Source organism: Panulirus ornatus, chromosome 37 (assembly GCF_036320965.1).
Source record: "Panulirus ornatus isolate Po-2019 chromosome 37, ASM3632096v1, whole genome shotgun sequence".
NCBI classification, from domain to species: Eukaryota; Metazoa; Arthropoda; class Malacostraca; order Decapoda; family Palinuridae; genus Panulirus; species Panulirus ornatus.
This window is the reverse complement of record NC_092260.1, coordinates 27,287,247-27,312,765: the sequence shown is the minus strand read 5'-3', so window position 1 is coordinate 27,312,765 and position 25,519 is coordinate 27,287,247. Positions and strand designations below refer to the sequence as shown.

Sequence of the window (25,519 nt, the reverse complement as noted above, 5' to 3'; positions counted from 1 at the left end):
AGAAGTTTCCGACGAGACTGTTGCACCTCTGCGTCAACAGACGATGACACAGCCTCGCCGAAAGTGACTTTTTACTCGCGGCACAAGCAGGCTGAGTCCAGGATATATATATATATATATATATATATATATATATATATATATATATATATATATATATATATATATATATATATATATATATATATATGTATATATATATATATATATCTAATAAAGTGTATATGAACGCGCACCTTTGTATGATATATATATATATATATATATATATATATATATATATATATATATATATATATATATATATATATATATATATAACAGCAGGTACAAAGATACGGAAACTGAAAACAGACAGATGAATCGAATGATATTCTGAGAGATATATGTAATGTAACCACATACAGCTTCAGGCAGATAAGTGGCATACTGAAGTCCAGCCGTCAACCCTCTGTATTCCTGAAGAACCGACACGCGGCTTCCGTCAGCATGAGCCGAAGAAGAAGCGGTGACGGTGTGAGACTAACATGACTTCCAAGTGATCATCCTTTGCCACATCAGACGCTTACTTCTGCTGTTAGCATCATGTGGGTTCTCAAATGACATGTCGCACCTCATCTCCCGTGATGTGGTAGGCTATCATGCGGCAGACGGGCGATGGGTCGAGACTAGATGTTCCGTTTAGTAATGTGAAGTGCTCGTCACCTCGCCAGCCTGGCGTGGCGCGACCTTGAGAACCTTCCATTTGTCACTCGAATGACTCTCCCAATCTTGTCAACACGCGTCAACCTACGTGACTTTCCTATTTGTCAAACCTCAGGGAGTCTTCTCCTCGTCGCTATCTTGCCATCTGCTCTCTGCTGCTCCTGCTGCTGCTCCCTCATCATCATCTCAAATGGAGGTCTATCTGACCTCTCGACCTGAGCCCCAGATGGATGGGCTGCTGACGTCTCCAAACCTTGTGAAAGATATGTATATATATATATATATATATATATATATATATATATATATATATATATATATATATATATATATATATGTATATATATATATGTATATATATATATATATATATATATATATATATATATATATATATATATATATATATATATATATATATATATATATATATATTACCAACTTTCCACAGGTGTGTGTGTCATAGTGTCATTTTCCTCTGGAACTCCAGCCTCTCTCTTCTCTCGACCCACCTACTGTCGCTCCATACTCTCCCTTCCGCCTCCCCAGACACCACACCACCGCCACGGCTGGACTCACTCCCCAGCAGCTCCTCGCCCAATGTCATTAGTGAATCGCCCTCGATGAATTCATTGTAGACTAGGATGTGGCGGCACAGTTACTCTGAGCCTCATTATCTCATCGGTTTCCTCTTCCCCACTTGGTTAGATGCTTCTTAATCTGTCACTTGTCCTATGATTGTTGAATTTCCATACTGCTGTTCCGTGTCTTACCACTGTCTTGAATCTTCTTACTCTGCTGTACCTTATGACTGGCTAACCTTCTTACTCTACTGAGTCTTATGAATCCCTTTGCCCTGCTGAGTCTTTTGACTTGAATCCTCTTACTCTGTTGTATCTTATGACTCTGCTAAGCCTCCTTACTCTGCTGCTTCTTCACGCTCTGTTACGTCCCTTTCATCTCTTGCGTAACCTCCGTCTTGTTGCGTCTCCTAACGCTGTTGCCTCCTCGTCACGTGCAGACGAGAGAGAGCCACAGTAGAGTCTTTGTCAAGGACATTTTCGCTCCAAAGACGTCCATCATTTCTCCGCTCCTGATTGTAGTGAGGACTTGAAGCTACAGGATTCCCAAGAAAAGGATCCTAGATTCATATATATATATATATATATATATATATATATATATATATATATATATATATATATATATATATATATATATATATATATATATATAAATGCTTTAATGTATGTATGTATATAGGTATGTAACCATGATTGCATGTATGTGCATTATGAATGTATGCATGCATATGTTGAAGATCTTCACATTCATGCCACCACAAACTTACACCTGGCATTGTAATAGACAACACCACGTCATACAAAAAAAAAAAGACAACAGATCTCCCCAAAGCTGTTCTTCTTATCCCCAATGACATTAGAAGCAGCCTAGAGTCACTCATACACTGTGTCAAACTTCTCATGAGAAAAGACAGACATGATATGTATATATAATGCTCACACTGCCACACACTCTGGCATTCTTCCCGTAGCGTTACAGAAAGGTAATCATTACCCAGGACTCAGGAAAGAGACAATTATTTCTCATTTTGTGTGACCGCAGTGAGTATCATCAGTTACCCCACATGTTATATAATCATAATCCCAATATTTACCAGAGTCTATGAGTGTCATGCTTTATAAAGTAGAGAAGCAAGTACAGTTCTATTATGATTTATAGTATGGACAGATGGGAAGTCCTGTATCCTATGGTAAGATCAGTGCAGCTCCACCCACCAGCCACCCTCCCTAACCCAACCCAGCCCAGCCCAGCCCTCCCAACCCCCATTAACCCCATGCATCCCCCCCAGGACACATCAAGTGGCAAGTAGTTATATATAGTTTTTCCCAAGTGATTGCGCCCTTGACCTCAATGTTCCACTAACCACAACCATTAACCAACAACTCCCTCCCCACCCCTTACACGAGTCATCCACCACAACAGATGACCAACAACTCTTCCCTCACCCCACCTCATCTACACGGGCCACGAACCTTCATCCTTCGCACAAACCATCATTCTTTTTTTTTTTCAAGTCATCTTCCTAACGGGCCAAATATATTTATCGTCAATTTCTCACCGCATTGCAGAAGATGGTGGACAGCTTGGTCAGTGACTTTCTGTGTCATATGGAAATGCCGGTAACATTTTGATAACAGTGTATGGTAGAGTCTGTTGCCCGTGGTGCACGGCCATCTATGCTTTCTGAGAGCTCATTTGGTACGTCAAAATACAGTCAGAAAGGGGAGGAGTGAACACGTCCTTGTGCAGAAGAGAGAAACCTACTTACAAACCTCCAATTCTTTCATGTAGAAAACGGGATGACAGTCCACTACAGTGGAACATATTAGCATTACTAATTAGGGGGGGACAAAATCGGATAGGGAGGTTGGGTTTGAGTATTATTTTTTTTTTTCTATTAACATCTTAGACGAGAGGCTGGATCTTTTTGTCATTTGAAACCAAATTCAAAACACATTCCTGCGAGTCCATTCAGGACTTTGCTAGCTGCAAACCTTTTGCACAGTAGACTTTGGTAGTTTGAAGGTCATGTTATAAACCTTAAAGACACACAGGAGGGAAAAACCCTTATTGATCTTAGCCAAAGAAATGTCACAGAGTTTCGGTCTGACATCCTTTAGGTGCCCTCGAGGCTGTCATATAAACTAGATCAGAACTAGAAATTCGTCCCAAAGACCTCCAGAAACACACGTTTCTCTCTCTCTCTCTCTCTCTCTCTCTCTCTCTCTCTCTCTCTCTCTCTCTCTCTCTCTCTCTCTCTCTCTCTCTCTCTCTCCCCTCTCTCTCCCCCCCTCTCTCTCCCCCTCTCTCTCTCTCTCTCTCTCTCTCTCTCTCTCTCTCTCTCTCTCTCTCTCTCTCTCTCTCTCTCTCTCTCTCTCTCCCCTCTATATCACCGTAACTGTTAGATTTATTAGAAGCTCTTAATTATGGATGCATGTTAGAATTTCTTAAGTGTATAGACAATTTTTTTTTTTATTTTTGTTTCTAACCGTTAAGGAAAACGGATATGGTTTACACAGCTTTCATGGCCCTTGGGTGTAAGCAAGTAAGTTGCCCAGAACTTTTGAAGAGAAAGTATGAGAAGGTTAAAAGAAAAAAAAAAATGTTCGCTCGTATTTTTTCTTTTTTGTAAGTAGATATAACGTCACAGTGAAGCTAAGACTGTCGCTGGCCAAGATCTCTGGAAGCTAGGAGACCACACGAGACCTTAGTATAAGATTAATAGGATCATGTGTTAGAATCTATTTCTGTTGAAGTTCTGAAATAGTTTGAGTAGATCAGATCAAGTCCCCTGGCGTGAAAAGTAGATTTTTCTTTTTTCTTTACGACACAACGAATAGTAATGAATGAAAGCTTAGATGAGCACCACACGTTGACACGCCTCTGTTGGAGGCTGATGGATTTTACTGTGTACGGGGCAGAGGCTTGGGAGGTTAAAGAGCCGATCATTGGCGGATCCGTAAGAGGGTTGTGTATAAACTAAGCTGGAAATTGGAGGGAGGCTTAACGATGGAGCCACTAGTTCAGGTGAGTGCAGGGCCAATCAGAGTAAACAATGATTCAGTATAATCCAAATGTTTTTTTTTTTTTTAGATTAAGATTATTACGGGTAGTTATTTCATCCAAATTGGTACCACGGTGAAATGACTACCTATGCCGTTAAGGTGAAGTTCCTCGGTGTAAACGCATGTGTGACTCAGCCTTAACGATTCTGTGGGAGAGCATTTGCCTGCGCCTTAATTGTACTGGGATCACTAACGAGGAGTACGTTACCTCGACCTAGCAATACCAGACCTTGTTGATGTGTCTGCTACGGTAACGTGCAGATGGTAACTGCGAAGGTCCTTGTCAACAACATCTGTAAGCTTGCCAAAGGCATACATGATCACTCGACTCATGAAGGTTGCATTATGTGTAGTGGCACATCACCTTAAATGCATCACTATTACTCACACATCTTCACTCATGAGGCCTAATTATCAGTCCCTTGAGCGCACTGTAGCGCTAGCTCTCCCATAGCTGGTCCAGTCAAAACCAAATGAGCTCTCAAGTTCCGCTTCTCTGGCTTTCTGGCAGATATATTGTTGGTGGCTTTAGATCAGTCTTGCTGATATAGTGCCTTCATATGTAATGTCCCTTGTATTATGAAGTCTGAGATACCAGTGGATATGCTTTTATTTTATCTTTTTTTTCTTTTACTCTTTCTTTCTCTCTCTCATTCTTTCTCATTTTGGCAAAGCAGAAGTAGACCTCACACCTACTGGGTCTGTACTACAATTGACAAGTTTCATCAGTGCATTGCCTTGAGAAACAAAGTAATTACGGAAAGACTCACGGTTCCTCTAACATGTAAGTTGGATCAACACGTTGGTCATGCTCCCCTGGTATCATGGCCCAGTAGACAAGACGCTAGGGAAATTTTATGATATGATTCTCTCTCACTCTCACTCTCATGTGAAATCATTCAGAATTTAAACTTCATCACCTTAAGCTTTGGCAATAATTATTACTCTATGGATAATGACTAAAACTTGCTTTTCACCCAGCTAACAATGAACCTTTACGTCCCATATATATAGAGAGATATAGAACAACAGCAGGAGCAGAGCGGCTGTAAAACCGTCTCCTCTCTCCCTGCAGAACATGGTGGACAAGCTGGTGAAGAAGGCCAACGCCTCCATGCTGGTCGGCTCCTCATCCTGGAGGGAACAGTTCACCGAAGCCATCACCGTCCAAGCTGGTGAGTTCACTGCCCCCACCGCTCGACGTCACTGTCTGACTGACTCTGACTCTCTCCGAGGCAGTGTAGTAGAGTGTCTGAGGAGCAGGTCCGTCGTCGTACCCTAGCCTCGGTACAGTCCATGTGTTGCTCAATGAACGCAATTAGTGGATGACCAGTACAGGATAATACTAATCTCATTGTAATCATAACCTCACAATGTACCAATTACCTTTCTGTTACATGTATCAGGTAATTATAAAACTGTAGGTAAAACAGGCCATACAGAATGAGGTCATTTCAAATGACCATGACTATGCCTCATTATCCCACAAACAGACAAAGCTCGCAATATCGTCCTTGAGTCAAGCTATACGTGTGTTGGGGCGTGAGTCAGTGTGGATTGTGTCCATCTCTTCATTCCTCGAGGAAACTGAAACCCAGAGGAACGGGAGAGCATAATGCATTCAGTAAAACTCTAACCGTTGAGAACCACACGAATATGTATTACCACTTAAGCCTGCTGTCATATCCACGGCCTTTGAGATCTCGTGTTTTTAATTAGTCACATAACCTCCCAGTCTACCTCGGTATTTCATTCGTCAGTTCATTTTCAAACCACCGTATCGATGGATTTCTTTTCCTTCCGTGTTCCGAATCGACGTACGTCAGGGAGACGAGGCAAGTGGGTCATTATGATGGTGGATCGGGAGTTTATAAGGTAGAGGAAGGAGGCTTCAGGAAGCCCAAGGTAGTGCTCAGTAAACCTAAGTGGCTTCCTGCAGTTTCTCATTACCCTACACACACACACACACACACACACACACACACACACACACACACGTTAAGATACAGGGCCACAGTAGCTAGAGAACTTTCTCCCAGTAATACATACATAACTTCGTGGGAATAACACACACGCGCATGTAAATATGAACAAGAACACTTATACAAAAGTTATATTGTGATTATTTTCAGCGCACGAGGAATATATGTCATTTAGAAAAAAGATATTATCGCCATAACAGTTTAATATTTAATATCCTTCCTCAAGCGAAGTCTGGCTTAGAGATTTTTGCTTCCAGTTTTACATACGAGTTCCCTGAAACTGTCACCAACATGGCTGAATGTTACGTCTAAACTGACTCGCACTTTGAACGCAAAAGCGTGCATAGAAACACACACACACACACACACACACACACACACACACACACACACACAAACCTCAATAAAAGTGTCACATAGTTGAGACGTGAGGCCGGAATGGCAAAGTCTTGATCGTCCTCGAACACAAGAACTAGACTCGTACACCTCAGTCTCGAGTGAACTAGACTCGTACACCTCAGTCTCGAGTGAACTAGACTCGTACACTTCAGTCTCGAGTGGTGAGTGAGTGTGTATGTGGTGACAGGTATAGCACCCATACATAAACCTGGTGATTTCCCCACGACTCGGACGGACACCAGTGTCCAGGGAGGTATTGCACACCACGTGATCTATAGACACGTAACTATAGCACGTATTGATGAGTTCCACGTGTTCACACTGATACTCATTCTTAATCTATGTGGTGTCTGGTTCCTAGGTATTTTTCATGTTATTCATGTATGGTTTTTTTTCTAACAAATGTAGTATGTTCAGAGTGAGTGAGGGGTGGGTTTACCGTGTGCTTTGTTCAGATTAGTTCAATTTCCAGCGAGAGATTCGTTTGTTCATTTTGATATATATATATATGTGTGTGTGTGATGTGATCTATTATTCCCATTGATATGCAAATGTACATTCTCTCTCTCTCTCTCTCTCTCTCTCTCTCTCTCTCTCTCTCTCTCTCTCTCTCTCTCTCTCTCTCTCTCTCTCTCTCTCTCTCTACCTATATTTCTCTCTTTCCCTCCTCTCTCTGTCTCATATATATATATATATATATATATATATATATATATATATATATATATATATATATATATATATATATATATATATATATATATATCATATACTTACTTCCCACCCAAGGAGTCCCTTCTATCCTTACGAGGCTCCTTATCTATCCACCTTGATAACATAGATAAGGTTTGAGATGCTTCTAAGGAGTGTATGTGACTTACCAGCCACAGCTAACAGAGTGATTCCTCCCCTGCCACCCGTGCCATTGCTGGGCGTGTCTTCCACATGGTAGGTGGAGGGGTGGTGCCCGTCGCGCCGCCCGCGCCTCTCTCTTGGTTGTTGGCTTGCCACGTGACGTGCACGCACCGTCACTGCTCCACCGGCTGCATATCATCGTTGTTTTTGCTTACAGTCATCCATCATCGTCCATGATAGTCACAAGGGGGACGAAGACAAGAATCTATATTCTCCTTTCATTTTTATTATTATTTTTTTTCTCCTTTACTGAAGCTGCTGAAGTATTTCATGCAATAGTGATTGTTTATTTGAGGTTAGACGTGTCATTTGAGAATGGGTGGTTCATTTTTGAGGTTGAGATTGGAGTCATTTCTTTAATCAACCCCGGGGGTGTAGTAAAAGTTTTTTTATATATACATTGATATCTCAATAAAGATAATATCATCTCTCATAAATAGTGTCCAATTGACTGCATTAGTCTGCCAGTAGAACACTACTGCTTAAAGGAAAATAAATGCAGGGTTTTTTTTCAATTTTTTTTTCTATTCTCTTATTTTTGCATGATCAAATTATGCTTATGTCATGTACTACTCTTTCCTTCATGCAACCATTTGCATAAACTTATGGTACGTACATATATATATATACATATAACCTTTTTTTTTTCAATATGTATTTTGGACTTCATATATGATCCATTGGCTTGTCTGTTGCTTCTAATTGCTGCATTGTATCGTCCGTCTTCCTGCATATGATAAGATATGTAAACTTCCCTGAAGTAGAGCTTGTAATGCCTTCAGAGCTTAGTCTGCTCCTGAAGCTGTAGTCTCAGTCATCATATAGCTTTGGCTCTGTTTCTTTTATTTCTCATTTTTTCATCTACTCGTAGATCCCACCGGTAGTAGTAGATAAGGAGAGGAAGTAATGAAGTAGATAATCATGGTATACATATATATATTTCCATATATTTCTTAGTTTTCGTAAGTTCGCAGTACCTGATGTATATGTAGTTCCCAAACCCATTGGCTTGCCCGATCACACCTATTGTCGAATAACTACATGTCTCCCAAGTTTTAACTCAGTGTTTAGAACTCTGACCATTTAATGTTTTTTTCTTCCTCCTCTCACAAGTTTAAGCAACTTAATTCCTTGAAGCTACTAAAGGAGGAACCTTGATACCCTCACCAGTTACAGAGGTAATGGAGTGAGGGCTGTGAAAAGTTAAAGTCGGTTGGGAAAAATGAATTTTTTTTTCGGAAATTTCTTATGAACTCGGAAAGGAATGTGATCCTGTTATAACGCATAACGATGCATAACGCAGCTGAAGCAAGTGTAGTTCAGGGTTTCCTCGCCACTCAGCTGGCGCTGCTGTAGAGCATCTCCAAGCTTTTGTTTTGAGAGTTGATCTCGTCACCTATGTAACGTCACCTGACCTCCCAGCGCCGCATTGTACCTAAACACTGAACGTGGTGAGTTCACGAGAGAAGACATCACTTTATAGGAATGTCTTTGTGGAAGTCGGAAAGTTCATCGAGTGACAGAAGTCTGCTGGATAGCACCTCGTACGAGATTTTGGCAAATGAAACCAAAAAAAATAAATTTTTAGCCGTAAAGTAATGCATTATGTCATATTTTTCCAGTGGTTGTTTTTCTTTTTCTCACACAAGTCGTAACAGTGGCGTTAATTACCACTCAACCGACGCATACTTACATTCAATACTAACTTAATATTCTGTAAATTTTTGATAATTTCACTGATTGTAAAACGGCTTAATACGAATTAAGGAATAAAGTTCATATTTACGACACGATTCATGAACTGGAATGTATCTTTTTGGCCCTAGATCCACACGCAATTGGTTAAATAGCATCTATGGGTATTTTTCGAGCCCTTCTCCCAAGAAAACAAAAGAGATCAGACCAGATATAAATCAGTCATCAAAGTCTTTATTACCTCTATGATTAATCCACTACTTTATATCTGAAACAAGAAGCCGAAACAACAGAGTAACACTTAAGGTTCTCGGTGACAAAAATGTTTCTGATCCTAAGTTGACAGTCAGTAACTTGATGATCGTCTTTACTACACTTAGATTACTTTCTTCTCTCACAGTTTCGTGAATAATTTAGAGATTTATGATCACGTGTAAAATCAAGTTTGATAACAACACGAGTAATTAGTAGATATACAACTTCTAGTGATCAATACATTTTTTTCAGCATGCTTAGTGAATTTTACACTTTTCTTTAATTGTTGGACCCTCGCCATCTCTGTCAATATTGTACCCTCTACGTATATATATATTAATTTCTATGTGTGCTTGTGTGTATGTGTGTGTGTGTGTGTGTGTGTGTGTGTGTGTGTGTGTGTGTGTGTGTGTGTGTGTGTGTGTGTGTATTACTTCCGAAGAAATATATATATTATTTACAATCTGGATGTTTTTATCACTTCCACTACATGTACTTCACTTCCTCCCTCGTACATCCCTTATTTACATAGTGGTCATGCAAGTTTCCTGCCAGACGTAGGTACTGCATGTACGTAGGTTTGCCTGTTCCCTCGGGTAATGCCTGCTCGTCCACATTAATGACTTTGAGTCATGTATGATATTTTGTAATCAATTGATATTAGCGTATTTTATAAGATATATATACATCTAGAATGTATTTTATTTTTTATGTGTATAAGACTATTTTTGCAAACCTTTGCACATATATCCAAAAGTTTTAAACTATATATTCATTCGTTCCTTCTGTATTTTTCTTATCAGTTTGTGTGTGTGAGTGTGTATGTGTGTGTGTGTGTGTTAGATCTTGTGGTGAGAGATGGAATAACCATATAAGTAATGCGTGTAAGATAAGAGACGTGTTAATGACAGAAAAAGCCTCGCCCAGGTTGAGCTCAGATTGGTCTGAACGCGTGGGATGGACAAGGGAAGAGAGACTGACTTTGTCAGGTGAGGAGGAATGGAAGGCTCAAGACGAAGCGGAAGGATGGAGCGAGGAGGTTCTGGGTTACCGGGACATGTAGAGAAAAGGGCTGAGTGACGTGCATGGAATAGAATGACTATGTTCTATGTGGTATACTGGGGGTGACGTACTTATCATTGGGCTGATCCAGGGCACATGGAGCGGTTAAGGTAAACCACGGAGTATAGTATATGACCCTTGGCTTTGGATGGTAGTGTCTGGTTTTGGTATATTATATATGACAGATAAAAAAAGCATATATGCAAATAAAGAAGTCGATCGTTTGTATTTGATTCCACATCACTAAAGCAAATGAGAAAATAAGGAATGTATATATTGTATATGTATGTACATGTATAGGTAATTACCCATTTGTATAGTATGGGGAGACAGTGTGTATGTGTGTGTGTGTGTGTGTGTGAGAGAGAGAGAGTGAGAGAGAGAGAGAGAGTGCCGTCCATTAATCTACATCTATAGGTTTCTGCAGATAGTTTCTATAGTCCTCAAGATCACTTGTGACACTGATGCTCATACAGTTATCAACTGGACCAGGGCCTCCAGTTGTTGAGGACTGAGACTTAACCTCATCATCATTCGCTGTGTTTTGATAGTTTACAGTAGTAAAGCGAAACGATCCAGGCTTCTTGAGGACAGAATATATCTGACATCATACGTGAAGTTTTCCTAATTATTTCCCCTCGTAGTATTTTGCTGTCCAACGCATCATATGATATCTTTTTCATCATTTAAAATCCTTGAAAGTTCAGTAAATAGAGAGGTGGTCATGACAAATCGAAATAACATCTATAGAACTGATTTAGGATTTTCAAAACGTGATCTGATTCACATAATCCCTGGATATATATCACGGTATTTTCTCAGGATTCTATAAATCTCATTAATAAAAGACACATTGTTTATGAGAAAGATATCGTATGAAATAGAGGCTCTTTCATTATATGGTGTGCCATTCCCTCCCTCACACCCACATTTTTCAAGTATTGTATAACATTAATGTAACAATAATGATATAACTTTATAAACCTCATCTCGTTTTCCATTAATGATTATTATCATTCTTGTCGCCTGTCTGGCTGACCTCAACCCCAATTTAGACCTTCAGTTTGTCAGTTCACCAGTTTTTTGTTTTTTCAAAGTAGTTCTCCTGCACTGTGGCCTGTATGTATGTGTGTGTAACTCCTCCTCCTCCTCTTCCTCCTTCAGGCGAAGAAGGGGACGACGAAGAAGAAGGTGGCGAGGAGAAGCTTCCCTCCTGCATGGACTACGTCATGCACTTCATCACCGTCTTTTGGAAGGTGCTCTTTGCCTTTGTACCGCCCACTGGTAAGATCCATCGTGTTGACCCTCTCAGTAATACTTATGGCCTCATGGAATATGACCACAACTCTATCATATCCTTCAGTATTCATTTTCTTAATGAAACGATTGAGGCAACCTAAAGTCTCCCTTGTAATATTCCTGTTATGGTGACTATAAGAAAAAAGGAAAATGGTTTGTTATCATTGTCAACCTTGTTCTCGGGGAAACCTTCAGTCTCTGTTTCTGTTACTGCCTCAAAACCAGTGTATATGTTATTCACACATTTTTGTACAGATGGTCGTATCAATTTAACTTGTTTTTATCAGATTTGGTTCATCATTTATCTTAACGTGCTAATTTTCGTGTGGAAATTAATTTCTTTTTAAATTTCAGGTGTCAGAAACTTTAGCTGATGTTCACGCAAAATATATATATATATATATATATATATATATATATATATATATATATATATATATATATATATATATATATATTATACTGAAATGCATGTATGCATACTAATATATCTTCAGATGTATATCTTTTCAGTTACTATAGTATTTTATTATGTTTAGTATTATGAATTTGTTTTCTATGTTTATCGCAACTATTATATAATTGATATAGTTAGATCCATATTTAGACATTTTTGGTAGTCTATTAATATTATTATTAATGTTATCATTATTATCATTATATATATATATATATATATATATATATATATATATATATATATATATATATATATATATATATATATATATATATATATATATATATATATATGTATGGATAGATATGTATAGATAGAGCTAGATATAGATATAGATGTGTGTGTGTATGTGTGTGTGCGTGGTAGAGAGAATGAATGAAAAATAGACCTTGGATATATATATATATATATATATATATATATATATATATATATATATATATATATATATATATATATATTTAGTATGTAACTAACTCTGTGATGATTATATTTCAACAGGTTTTCAGTATGCTTACAACATTAATCCATTACTGGTTATATATGCGACTAATTAAGCTTTATTTTCCAGCTCAGGTTTTCCTTGTTATTTCATTTCTTTATCTAGTATTTATGAAGCTATTAATGTTAGAAAATGTTTGCCGTTGAATTTTTTGCATTTTGTGGTATAGAAAAACGAGAATTGTTGAGAGAGAGAGAGAGAGAGAGAGAGAGAGAGAGAGAGAGAGAGAGAGAGAGAGAGAGAGAGAGAGAGAGAGAGAGAGTGATATACAGGCGGACATATGGAGAGAGAGCCAAATAAACAGACAGACAGGCAGACATACAGGTAGACAGAAGACAAACAGAGAGACAGGTAGACAGACAGAAAACACTGAGAAAGAGAGTAAGGATTCTATAAACCTTTTGCTGAAGTATAGAAAATAACGATTTCTTCTAACTCCAGTCAGACTAACCCAGTGTTTGATGAATATAGGATACCGTTACGAGGCGGTGATAGCCTCCTTCACCATCATCATCATCACTATCTCCTCTTAATTCCAACGAAATGATGAGACTCATAGCTTTTACGAATTGAGAATGACTTAGAGCAAAGATTGTGCATGTAGACACCTGCAACCGATACCGAAACTTTCAACGCGATATTGGCTGTTACTAATCGTGTGTCTCTAACGTTGTCAAGAAGAAGAAGAACAACAACAGCACGTAGCAGAGATGTGCTTCCTGAATGCAAGGCAACAGAAGAAAAAAAAAAAAAGATATTGCCTCTTCCCATTCTCATGACCACAAGACCTACCTCACTTTGTCCCGTCCCTCCCTCCTCTCCCTCACTCACGCACAGCTTTTGTCTTTGCTTTTTTTTTTTTTTTTGTGTGTGTGTGTCGTTCTCTTCCTTTCACTGAGTCAGTCGTTCTCTCTCTCTCTCTCTCTCTCTCTCTCTCTCTCTCTCTCTCTCTCTCTCTCTCTCTCTCTCTCTCTCTCTCTCTCTCTCTCTCCACCTCGATGAAGATCTTTTGCCCATCCTGAGACGATCCGGCAGTACCCTACAAGCGTCGATCTATCTCTACTTGTCCTCTTTTTTTTTTTTTTTTTTTTTGTAATTACCCCAGCACGCCACACATCTTGGCGAACGTGTCTGTCTCCCACTTCTGTATATTTCCTGCTCGTTTCCCGCCCATCTCTCGTGTTACCTGGCTTCGGCATATTCCTCTCATGACGTCTCATGCACGAGCACCATCTAGTGGTGCGCAGTAGTTTGCCTTTAGTGGCAGCTTGCGCAGTGTCGTCGGCAGATGCTTCGAAGGTTGTTGCTCAAAGGGGTACCTGAGCCTTGAAGGTACAGAGAGAAGACTGGCAGTAACGTCAGACACCCAAAGATTCATTTGATGATTTGCATCTGAGGCACCCAGCTTATAGGTGTCAGGCAAAGTATACAAGGTAAAGAGAACAATTGGATAAGATTAATTCCCATCAATTGTCTACTCTAAAACCTCTCATCCCCCTCTTTGTCAGTTATCAAGATGGATTCAAGTCCATGTTCTACTGGCTGTGAACTGAGTGTGATGGATCATTCCTCCCTTCGTGGAGAACTTTTCACATTGATAGTTCCTTGTCCCATGACCCTACCGCCGAAGAGCAACCCACTCCGTGGCATCTGCCCAAGCGAGCGAGTTAACTGTAACTCGCTCTTGGCCTCGCTAGCGTTTTGCTAAGCCAGAAGGATGCGATCCAATAACATAATCCATCTTTCTCTTTAGTCAGATTAATAATAGAAAAATCTTATAGTCTTTATTCATATATATACATATTATTTCGTCATTCTTTAGTGCTATGTAGTCATTTTATACTGTTACTATTTATTTGATTCGTTTAAATCATTATTCTTTTTCCTGCTTCGTGAGATTCACAGACTGTAAGAACTGCATTGACTTGGTTGGTGCTTGGTGTACTGAATGCAGCTGCTTCAGCCGTGCCCTGCTGCCTCCTCCCTACCTACACAGCCTGGTGGCTCAGGCTGGCGTGACTGGCTACCGCGATGTAGTCATCTTTACTATTCTTCCAACAGATTATTTGTACGGCTGGGTCACTTTCTGGGTGTCAATACTCCTTATTGGTGTGGTAACTGCCTTCATTGGCGACTTAGCCTCTCATCTGGGTTGCACTATTGGCTTAAAGGATCCAATCACAGCCATTGCGTTCGTTGCCCTGGGGACAAGCGTACCAGGTAACGTGCCCAGGCTGGTCAATAGGGAGTCAGTGCCCCCTCAGTGGTGTGGTGCAATACGAGCACGATGAACCAATCGACGCAGCGGTAGCTTATCACCGATACTGAAACGGTTTGAACCCGTAACGCTTATTGGTGCACCCTGCCGCTTTGCACCACATCAGTAATGTGGGGATGTGCCATAATACTCTAGCTCATACAAGTTCAATAGCTTAGTGGCTATACTAGTTCGAGCATAGTTCATCCTACTTCCATTAATTTCATATGTGGTGATTAACAGAACCGCGTCAAATGCTATGCAACCGCTATGTAATAACAGACTGACATATAGCCAGTTATTAATCCCCGTTAACAGAGAAGAAAGATATATAGATGTATGCAGGTTTTGACGATCATTGAGGTCACGCGAACGGTTCTCAGTGCTAAAAGTTTGTTAGAGAACGCGGATTACCCTGAACAGGAAGGGGATAAAGCGCATATTGTCACTATCATAGTCACATAGAAAGGATTATAAAGCAATCAGACACGGTGGAAATCACAATCATTATTGCTCTCAGATGTGTCGATCGACAGGTTTTAAAAGATATATGGTAACTGTGGGTAATGTGTAGTTCATGCCTTAAGACTGGATCGTCATCTTTAACCCAGGCACTAACTCGCTCTTTGTGGGCAGACCTATGTACCACCGACACTCATCAATGTTCTACATAAATATATGATTTTCTGATACCAGCTCAAGATGAGAGAACTGAGAAAGCTGTGGATGCAGTCGGAGGGGAGAAAATTACTTTTTTTCCCCCTCCCTACTCCCAACTATCCGTCAATCTATTATAATTTAAGATGCCACTTTCATACGTGCATAAAAATCATTTGGATCCTTGGTTGCAGAATGAAGCATAACTTTAATCTCTTCTTTTACTTTCAAATTACAGACTACTTCAGGGGTTATCCCACCTTTGTTATCTCTATTCTTGGCATTGGTATTCTTACTGCCTTTATCGGCGACATAGCCTCCCACTTTGGCTGTACTATTGGCCTCAAGGACGGTATCACTGCCATTGCCTTCGTGGCCCTTGGCACCAGTGTACCAGGTATGTTGTGGCGACAGGCAACCAAGTTCGGGCCGCCCCACGGAGCCACAAATGGCACCGACCATGGCAGTCCCCACACCCTCTCTCTCTATGGACACCGCTGGCTATAACTTTGGCACCGAGGCGCCTCTTCGTTAGCGGAGCAATGAATAGTTCTCCTGACGAAGATCCACGTTGGCCACAGTCTAGCTGAAGCGTCTCCATACGAGAGCTGAAGTGGTCTGTACCATGCGTGGTCTCCGGAGGAGGTCTGAGCCTGCGTCTTGAAAAAAAAAAAAATGATTTAAAAAAAGATAAAAAAAAAAAACCTGTCTTGAGAGTGGCCTTTCCGAGATTGAAGATTGATGTCCTTGAAATCAATCCCTTGAATGGAGTTTATCCAATCGTGTGGTATATGATGAATGATAATATCCTTAATAACTGCGCGAATCCCCCCTCTCCCCCCTTTTATTGTCACTCCGCCCGCATCACCCTTGCTAAACGTCTATTTTGCTAAATGGTCTTAACTACGTTCATGGAGTCTGCTATCTCTCTTCCTCTGCATCCCATCTGTAAATGGTAAATCATCATACATTTCTCTCCCTTTTTTTTAACTTTTTCTTTTTTTATTTTAAGACGTGAAAAATATCTAAGCTTTCCCCCCCTTTTTTGACGGAAGTCTGCCCAAAAAAAATTCGGCTTTCAATGTACATCGCTGATGTTCTTAAGACCACAGTACGTAGGAATTGAGTAGACACGTGTCCAATCTGGAGTAAGTTCTCTAGTTTGAGCTGCTGAATGGAAAACTGAACTATACCTGGAAATACCCCCCATTTCCAGGCTCACCAGCACCAAACCATAGCACCACCTAAGCTATGGCACCATTATATGATGGATACGTCGCCTTCATTACCTCAGCTGGACTTAAAACACTACAAACATAATCATTTATGGTTCCATTGCCCGATATATATATATATATATATATATATATATATATATATATATATATATATATATATATATATATATATATCCCCAATATGACTCCATCTTTGGCTACTGCACCAACATTTATCTCGACCAACAGGTTAGCAGTATTACCATTAATTCCACATCAAACCATCTTGTCTTAGACAGATCTCGGTAATGGTCCAGGCAGGCTGGCAGTAGCCACGCCCACGTAGAATCTGACACTGTCAAACTTCATGAACTTTCACCACCGTATGACTAGATCAGACGGGAGGAACTTAACCTGTGAACCACTGGCTTCTGATACCATGAAAGTCATCGGCCCCATAAACATGATTAGGATGTCCCGATTGATCAAAGTGTTTTGCAGTGATGACGGTATTGTGCTACTTGGAAAGAAAAAAAAAAGATATTCTAAGTTTCACTCGTAGATATCACAACCCTTAAGGTTATAGATTTGATATGACTGTTAGAGACGCCCTTACTTGCTACATCAAGAAGTATACGGTAACCCAGGGGCATGGCAGACGCCGAGTCCTTCAGATTTCATGATTTCTTTTTTCTTGATGTATGACATTTATGACATCGCGTACGTAGGTGGCTTTAGTTATCACGATACACCCAGTACTGTTGTTGCAGTGGTCTGAGTTTGCCACTGAAAGACTCAGGCATAAGAGCAACTGGTTTCCTCATGCACAGTTAAACACCGTCTAATAAGGTCACACTGGAAGAATACCAGCTCTTTATTCTCTGACAGTAACACACTCAGTACTCACCCAGCTTCTGTTGGTGTTTCCTTTGTTTCTGCGTGATAGATCGCATGTAGATTTAACGCAGAACCCGTGCAACTATCAGATGATTCATCGAATTTGTATGCATTAGTGAATTGTTGTCAAGTTGTTACTGCTACGAACTAACGACCTATGTACATCAGTTGAGTGTGACTGTGGTCCCCGCTCAGGCCATTAAAAGATTCTCTTTGGATCTGGATCGATGTAATTCATTCGTCTTCCCTAAACCTCCAAGCTTTACTCTTATCAACCATTCTCTCTGTAACTTGATTCTACGTAGTCTTGCTCTAGCCAGAGGTTATATTGTATACCCTGAACCAACCTCCAGAGTGGCAAATGCCTTTAATTATATTCTATGTACTTTTATCAAACTCAGACTTCCTGATGGGCTACCCGACATTCGTTGTCTGCATACTAGCGATTGGCGTACTCACTGCAGTTATAGGTGACATGGCCTCACACGTGGGCTGCACTATAGGACTTAAGGACACAGTTACTGCCATTGGCTTTGTTGCTCTGGGCACGAGCGTTCCAGGTAACGTGGTGGAGATGACAGAGCTTGAGGAAATATCTCTCGTCATGGTTTCCAGGAGGAATCTTTATCCCTTTTTTATCATATACGAGAGAATCTTTCATTAACTCATTACAATAAGCTGGACCAAAATTATAAATATATGTATATTTATATATATATATCCTCAGGAAACATGACACTGTTTAGAGAGAATGACAGTTAGTCCAACTTTCTATGTATGTAGGGAAGTATGTGTTGCTTTTTGATGATGGGAAAAAGTTAGCACTTTCTGGATCAGTGTCCGCTTGATGGCGTTTTATTTGGTAGTGCGCGTCCACTAAACACTTCTGTACGCTCTTGTACCGCTGACTGAGGATCTATCGCTGGATTGCGCGTTTCGTAGAAAACTTGTTCAGACGATCCTTGAGAATAGGAGCGTTCTCCCTCATCATGTTCCGTTCTCTCACATTCGCCTTACCTCATTTTCATTACAGCTCCTCCTTATGCCTTTTTAGTTGCTGGATTTACTGGTTCCTGAACTTATCACCAAGCAGAGCAGCTAAAACCATAATACTCTAAGACTCTGACTTGTGGCATGATTTAGGCAAAGAGTCATGTGCATGAGAGATAATCTAGAAGTGTGTTCTTTTATCATTTGTTGCATGTTTTTGAAAGTGAATGATTAGTGGGAGACTAAAATAAAAAAGACTTTTGATTTCCTGTGGTGTGCTGTTAAGTGTTGGTTTTGTTAGTGCTACTTACCTAAGGGCTACTGAAATGGCGATGCTCTTGTTACAGGACAAAGTTCGTGTATAACATGAGCAACCTTATACCAGATAACGACCAGGTGTTCCTCGCTGGTTCCCTTATCCTCTTAGATAAATATTATATATATAGGAATTATTTACCTTATTACTTCTTCATCTCCTTCTTGTGACACGAGCGACAACTAACACTAACCTTGTCCATCTCCATGACCTATCCAAGCCCTGGGCGGCGGATACCCGTGTTTCTGCACAGCCATAACGGTAATCGGCTTCTTGACTGCTTTGATAGGTGACATTGCGAGTCACGTAGGCTGCACCGTCTACCTCAGAGACTCAGTCACCGCAACCACCTTTGTGGCTCTCGGAACCTCAATGCCAGGTACTCCGCCCTTCAGGTACTGCCAGAGCACTGCTTTGCTCTCTGCCTAGGGACATACACACACGAAAGTCATCAAGAATCTCCTTCTTTGAAGTCGAAGTGTAGACATTAGATACCTTTACGCAATGCTGATAACACAGTTATCCATATTTCCTCTAAGATTTGTCCAGGATCCAGAAAGGCTTCATCCTCTCAAAGAAGTTTGGACGAACCAGTACAGTCTTTGTCCCTTATCTCATAGCTACGTAGAGTACAACGTTCATTTGCCATAGTGAGCCTTCAAGTACCCTTCCCGCGCGCACACACACACACACACACACACACACACACACACACACATGCCAGCTCCTGGTGGCGAAGTAATCTATTCGACCATTTATACCTTCCATTTTCTTGAGACAAAATATAATTATTCTGACATACTCAGTTCTGCTACTTCGGTAAGTTCAAACCTTTCCCTTTTCCTCCACGACCCAAGACCTCAGCCTTCACCTCATATTAACCTTTTACCCCTTGAGCAGGTGCTGCTAGTCGCCCAGTGGCTACTAATCATTTAGGTAGGAGTTGTTAACTTTTTCCCCCCAACACCGTACCTGCTGTAGATCTGTACGATATTGACGTGGATGGCTCATGTCTTCTGTCACAAATTCTGCGTGTTGGAAAAACCCCCATTCAATGGCTCACCATGACGTGACTCCTGATATTCCTCATTTGTTTTATGATTTGTGACGGGACTAAGAGCCATCCAGCGTTGTCAGAGCAATCGCCCGTCTCCTGTCAACCATTTACCAACTTATACCATGTTAACTTTGTGCTAACATCACCCATACAGACCGGCAAGGTGGATGGTCGTGTTTTGTTATCTCTATAGCATCGATTGGATTTTTGACTGCATTAATCGGCGATGTGGCCAGTCATTTCGGCTGCACAATCAGCCTTAAAGACTCCGTGACGGCCATATCCATTGTGGCCCTCGGGACTAGCGTGCCAGGTAAACAATACCCACGGCGCCTTTGTGGAGGGGCGGTGGAACACACACACACACACACACACACACACACACGAGGTGGGCGGGCGCATGCAGCCCTGATGCTCCCCGATCTTCAGCTTGCTAACAAAGATAGCGAGGCTGCTAGCGCGTATGCCCACTCAAGTTGATGTTTTAAAATGTTTGATTTGTGTATCATCTGTTCACCATGACTTGGTCATCGTCAGTAAACAGCTTCCAAGCAACTTCTATGATATCTTTTACACGAATTCCCTCTACACTGTTCAAGACCACAGGATGCACTGATAGTGTGTATCTGGGAAGGATCAACACAGTAACATTATTCAGATATACAGCAACTTTAGAAAAGCAACTCAGTTGACTTGGCTGAGTATGTTGTAATGTGCATACAAGTAGATATATGTATTTGTCTCTGCTCTATGATGTTTATATATATATATATATATATATATATATATATATATATATATATATATATATATATATATATATATATATATATATGAACAGCTAATTACAGTCGTATGAGCATATGCACATACATACAACATACATAATAGACAGGTACATACATACATACATACATATATACTTACATACACAATACATATACACATATCTAAACGGGTGTATAATTTCAACGTGGAAGCCTTCGGTTACCATGACTCTCTCGCTAGCAGTGAGGAGGGGCGGGTGTTGGATTAACAACAGTGACGGCACTTCCGCCGCTCTTGCCAGCCAAGTATCCTAGTACCCCCACTCCACTGGTCCTTATTCATTAAATGCATGGCATCTCTGACAGTACTGAAGGCTTCAGTGCTTGTGTTGTGATGTGGTAATTCTTTCTTTTCTTTTTAATTCAAGTTTGTAATTACGCCAGAGTATTAGTGGCATTTTTTTTGCAGTATTAGGTAATCAATCTAGCTATAGATGGTATTGCTGTTGTTTCATGATTTCCTGTAATCAAGTAATGTAATTTTCTAAATGATCATGTTTATTTCATATTGAATACAGTTTGAATAAATGATTGCATTAGATTGTTTACATATACAGAAGACTGACTTTTGTGATATATAAAGAAATAAATCGATCACATTAAAGTTATCTGCACATTCATCTGTAGTTTTCCAATCTAGAAAGACTTGATAAGAAACAGCCTACGGCGACTCCCTCCCTCCCCAGTGCATTACATACCTGTGACTACTTCCTTAGATACCTTCGCCTCCAAAGTGGCTGCCCAGCAGGATCCATACGCTGACGCCTCCGTGGGTAACGTCACTGGTTCCAACGCTGTCAACGTCTTCCTCGGTATTGGCATCGCGTGGACTATGGCAGCCATCTACCACAACGTCCAAGGCGAGGACTTCAGAGTGCTGCCCGGCAAGTAAGTATATGGCTCCATCAGGTATACAAATGGGCTTATGCAAAGTGCTCACTGTAATGTTGTAATATGTGTATCTATATACCACAGGATAAATGAAGGAGCATTACTCTTTATCAGTTTATTGAAAAGCTGCTAAACAGTCATTTCCAACTGACGGAGTCATTGTCACACACGAACTCTCATCCCCACACAGCCTGGCTTTCTCTGTGACGCTGTTCTGTGTGGAGGCGCTGGTAGCCATTGGCTTGATGTTGGTCAGGCGACACCCGAAGATCGGCGGTGAGCTGGGCGGTCCAAAGGCTTTCAAGATCTTCACATCCAGCTTCCTGGTGTTCCTGTGGCTCTTCTACGTCCTCATGTCGACTCTCGAAGCTTATGGTTTCATCCCATCTCTAGGATAAACATCTGCTTAAGACTTTAGGCTGTGGTTGTGATGCCGTAAATCGGGTGGCTCGCTAGCGGTCCATAGCGGGCTTGGCATACACCCTCTACAGGCCGCAGCCGCAAGCACGGTTCCTTTATCTTTTAAGTGAGGCGGCCCGGGCCAGGAAGCCTCGCTACTTGACCAGCAGGCGGCCCGGATACCACCAGCATGTTGAGTGACTTTGACTGACGTCGTCCACTACCAACACCAACACCTCCACCACTACCACCACTAAAATCAATTCCGGTCACCATCGTTCAGGTTCCACCGCGGCGGACGGCCGCCAAGGGCCAGCCCGCGCGCGTGTGAGTGTGTGTGTGGGAGAGCTCCCTCGCTCTCTCAGCCATGAGGACGCCTGGCAACCGTGTTCAGAGCGTGGGGCACGAGCATTCCTCACACAGACCATGTTATACTTGTTTAGTCTTTGCACAAACTTTACTTTTTGGCATGGTGGTGCTCGTGCTGCTGCGATGTTGACCCCCCCTCAGTAATGTGACCTTTTCGGTGATGGTGGCGTCTTTAACTTTTATGATGACGGTCATCTATGCGACTGTTCCGAGGTTGGCCGCGTCTTTGACCATTGATTCTGGTAAAGAGACTCTCTCTCTCTCTCTCTTTGGCCAATTGTCCACACACTTCCCTTCAGCAGGACCCGAGCACCACTCCAAAGCTCCTGCTCCAACGACCTGCTCTTACAGAATGTTTTGGAAGTCATACAGAAAAGTCCACCCTCATTCCTTGTATGTTTACTTTAAGTGTTTTGTTTCTCTAGCACATTGAATTTTGTTTCCGTGTTTGTATTCTGTGCCCATCACCAACTCATCCTTGCCACAGTAGTTGTGTTGTGTGTCCTCATCAATGAGTTTTGTCTGTGGCACAGTGTAAGTTTTTTTCTTTTGCCATCGACACTCGACACATAACGACCGTGGTTGTATTTCTGTGCCGCCACCACCACCACCACCTCCTCATCCCTGCCACTGTGGTCGTGCTGTGTGCCACCATCACACCAACCTTGCCACCGTGGGTTCTATTAGTCAGTATCTAGTCGAGAATATGTGAAGTAAGTACAATAAGGCTAGTCAATGGTTTGCCTAATTGATGTAGAATCAAAAGTTGGAATAGCTAAACCATTCAGAGAGTGCCTTCAATGTCGAAATATTTATATAGAACTTATCATTTAGAATGGCTTTTATTACACTAGATCTACTTTATCATTGTTTAGAAGCCAAGACTTCATAAAATATCCTAACTAGATTCTACTCTCATTCTTTCTCTTTTTTTATCTAAAAGAAAAAAGAAAATACTCTTACGTTGTGTATGAGGAGTTGTTCCCACCATTCATCATTCATCACATTTGTTATTCATCATCCTTCATGATCATCCCCTTGAGAAGCATGTTTTCTTCTTTTTTTTTTTTTTCTTCTTTGTACCATGAAAAGAGATGAACTTGCTGTTCGTTGGGACTGTTAACGTTTTCTGTTCAATAGACATATTTTATAATGTTACATAATTGTTAAGGTTTACAAGTGAAAACATCAAAGTCATGGGTATCAATCTTTAAGACCCCCTTGTATCATTATTATTTTTTTCGTTCCATCCCTCTCCTCCTCTCCCTTCCCATCCTCGTGGGTGAGTATTAGTACCTGTACATAATCTCCAGATTTGCACTGTACATAGATAGCTGTACAATACCAAGAAGATCAGCTGTAGTCAAGTTTTATACGCGATAGCCGGGCTCTTTCAAATGTTTATAGCGTTGACGAAACACATACATACACACATTATACACACACACACAACACATACCCAGACACAGAGGCAACCTTGGGTGGCCAGAGCTGGTCTTCAGGAGGAGTTTGGTAATGCTCTGGCTGTTATACGAGTCACCTCGAGGTGAAGAACAGGAAAAAAAAAGGATATAAAAATATATATATAAATAACAAGAAACGACCTTCATGGAACAATCTTTTTTTCCCCCACTTGATGCCATTGGCAGACACTAACTAAAGCGGCTTAGCCACATGAACTCAGGATCTAGCATATTTGTGATTATTCTTTTGTTTTTTTTTTGACAATTTTTTTTCTCTCTCTCTCCCCCATATACTACAGATTTCTAAACCACCATCCTTGCAGAAAGTAAATGCTAAGGAATATCATTTACAGACTATATGACGTAGCCTACCTGGTGAATTGTTTAAAAGAAACAATGGTTGTGGTCTTATGTATGGGGCCTGTTCGTCACTTGTCATGTCACAGCAGTGAAGGAGGAGGATTTCCAGATTTTCCCAGGGAAAGTTCTCTTTCGTAGTCATATCCTATTAAGGAAAACACATTTTCTTTTTCTTTTTTGGAGCCTGGAGGGAAAAATAAACTCTTGCCTTACGTTGATGATAAGTGACACAGTGCCATTTTCTAATTTACTGACTTGCATTCACGCAAATGTTCGCATAGGTATAACTGATTCGATCATTTATGTTTCCCAGTTATTGGCAAATGTAATACTAATTTCTATCATGTCTTTTTTATGGTTTTTAATATGCCAGCGTTAGTATGAGAAACTAAACCAAATTGGAGTGAGTAATGATGATGTTTGTTATCTCTTACGAGATAAAGTTAGGTTTTTTTTTTTTTGTAAATATAAGACTATAAGGTCAACAAAAAATAAATGTCTAGGATGCAACTAGACTTGGCAGAGAAATGCATTAGTTCAGTGGAACTTTGTATGAAATGGTGCCGTCATAGTTACAATGGAGCTATGAATGAGAGAAGAAAAAAAAAAAGATTTTTTTGCTGCCAACATAGATACGGTGTAACCTTATATGAAACGCTGCCAACAATAGATACAGTGGACCCTTATATAACGCTGCCAACTGTGCTCGTGTTGTCTGTAGACTGTACGCACGGGTGTCCTCTATATATTTTTTTTTCTCTCTCTCTGTCTAACCAAGACATTGTATCCTCATTCTTGTTGGAACTTCCGGAAACAAGTTTAAAAAAAAAAAATTGTCTCGTCTATGTATTCCCCCTGCGTTTTCTTAAAGTTAGCAATAAAAGGGTATAACAAA

General features: G+C 40.6%; 1 protein-coding gene across 6 annotated transcripts in view; it reads left to right on the top strand.

Annotated features, from left to right (window-relative positions):
* Calx (sodium/calcium exchanger 3) overlaps positions 1-25,519 on the top strand; it is a 277,683-nt gene extending 252,164 nt beyond the window's left edge. For 2 of the 6 annotated variants that reach the window (XM_071684056.1, XM_071684060.1), the window contains exons 4-8: positions 5,431-5,530; positions 11,828-11,947; positions 20,470-20,628; positions 21,859-22,030; positions 22,224-25,519. In XM_071684056.1, coding sequence (XP_071540157.1) covers positions 5,431-5,530; positions 11,828-11,947; positions 20,470-20,628; positions 21,859-22,030; positions 22,224-22,431 — 759 coding nt within the window. In that variant the 3' untranslated portion in view covers positions 22,432-25,519. Of the gene's footprint in view, positions 1-5,430; positions 5,531-11,827; positions 11,948-14,985; positions 15,145-16,076; positions 16,236-20,469; positions 20,629-21,858; positions 22,031-22,223 lie in introns of all 6 variants that reach the window. The other 4 variants (XM_071684055.1, XM_071684058.1, XM_071684054.1 and 1 more) reach the window with 2 other exon arrangements.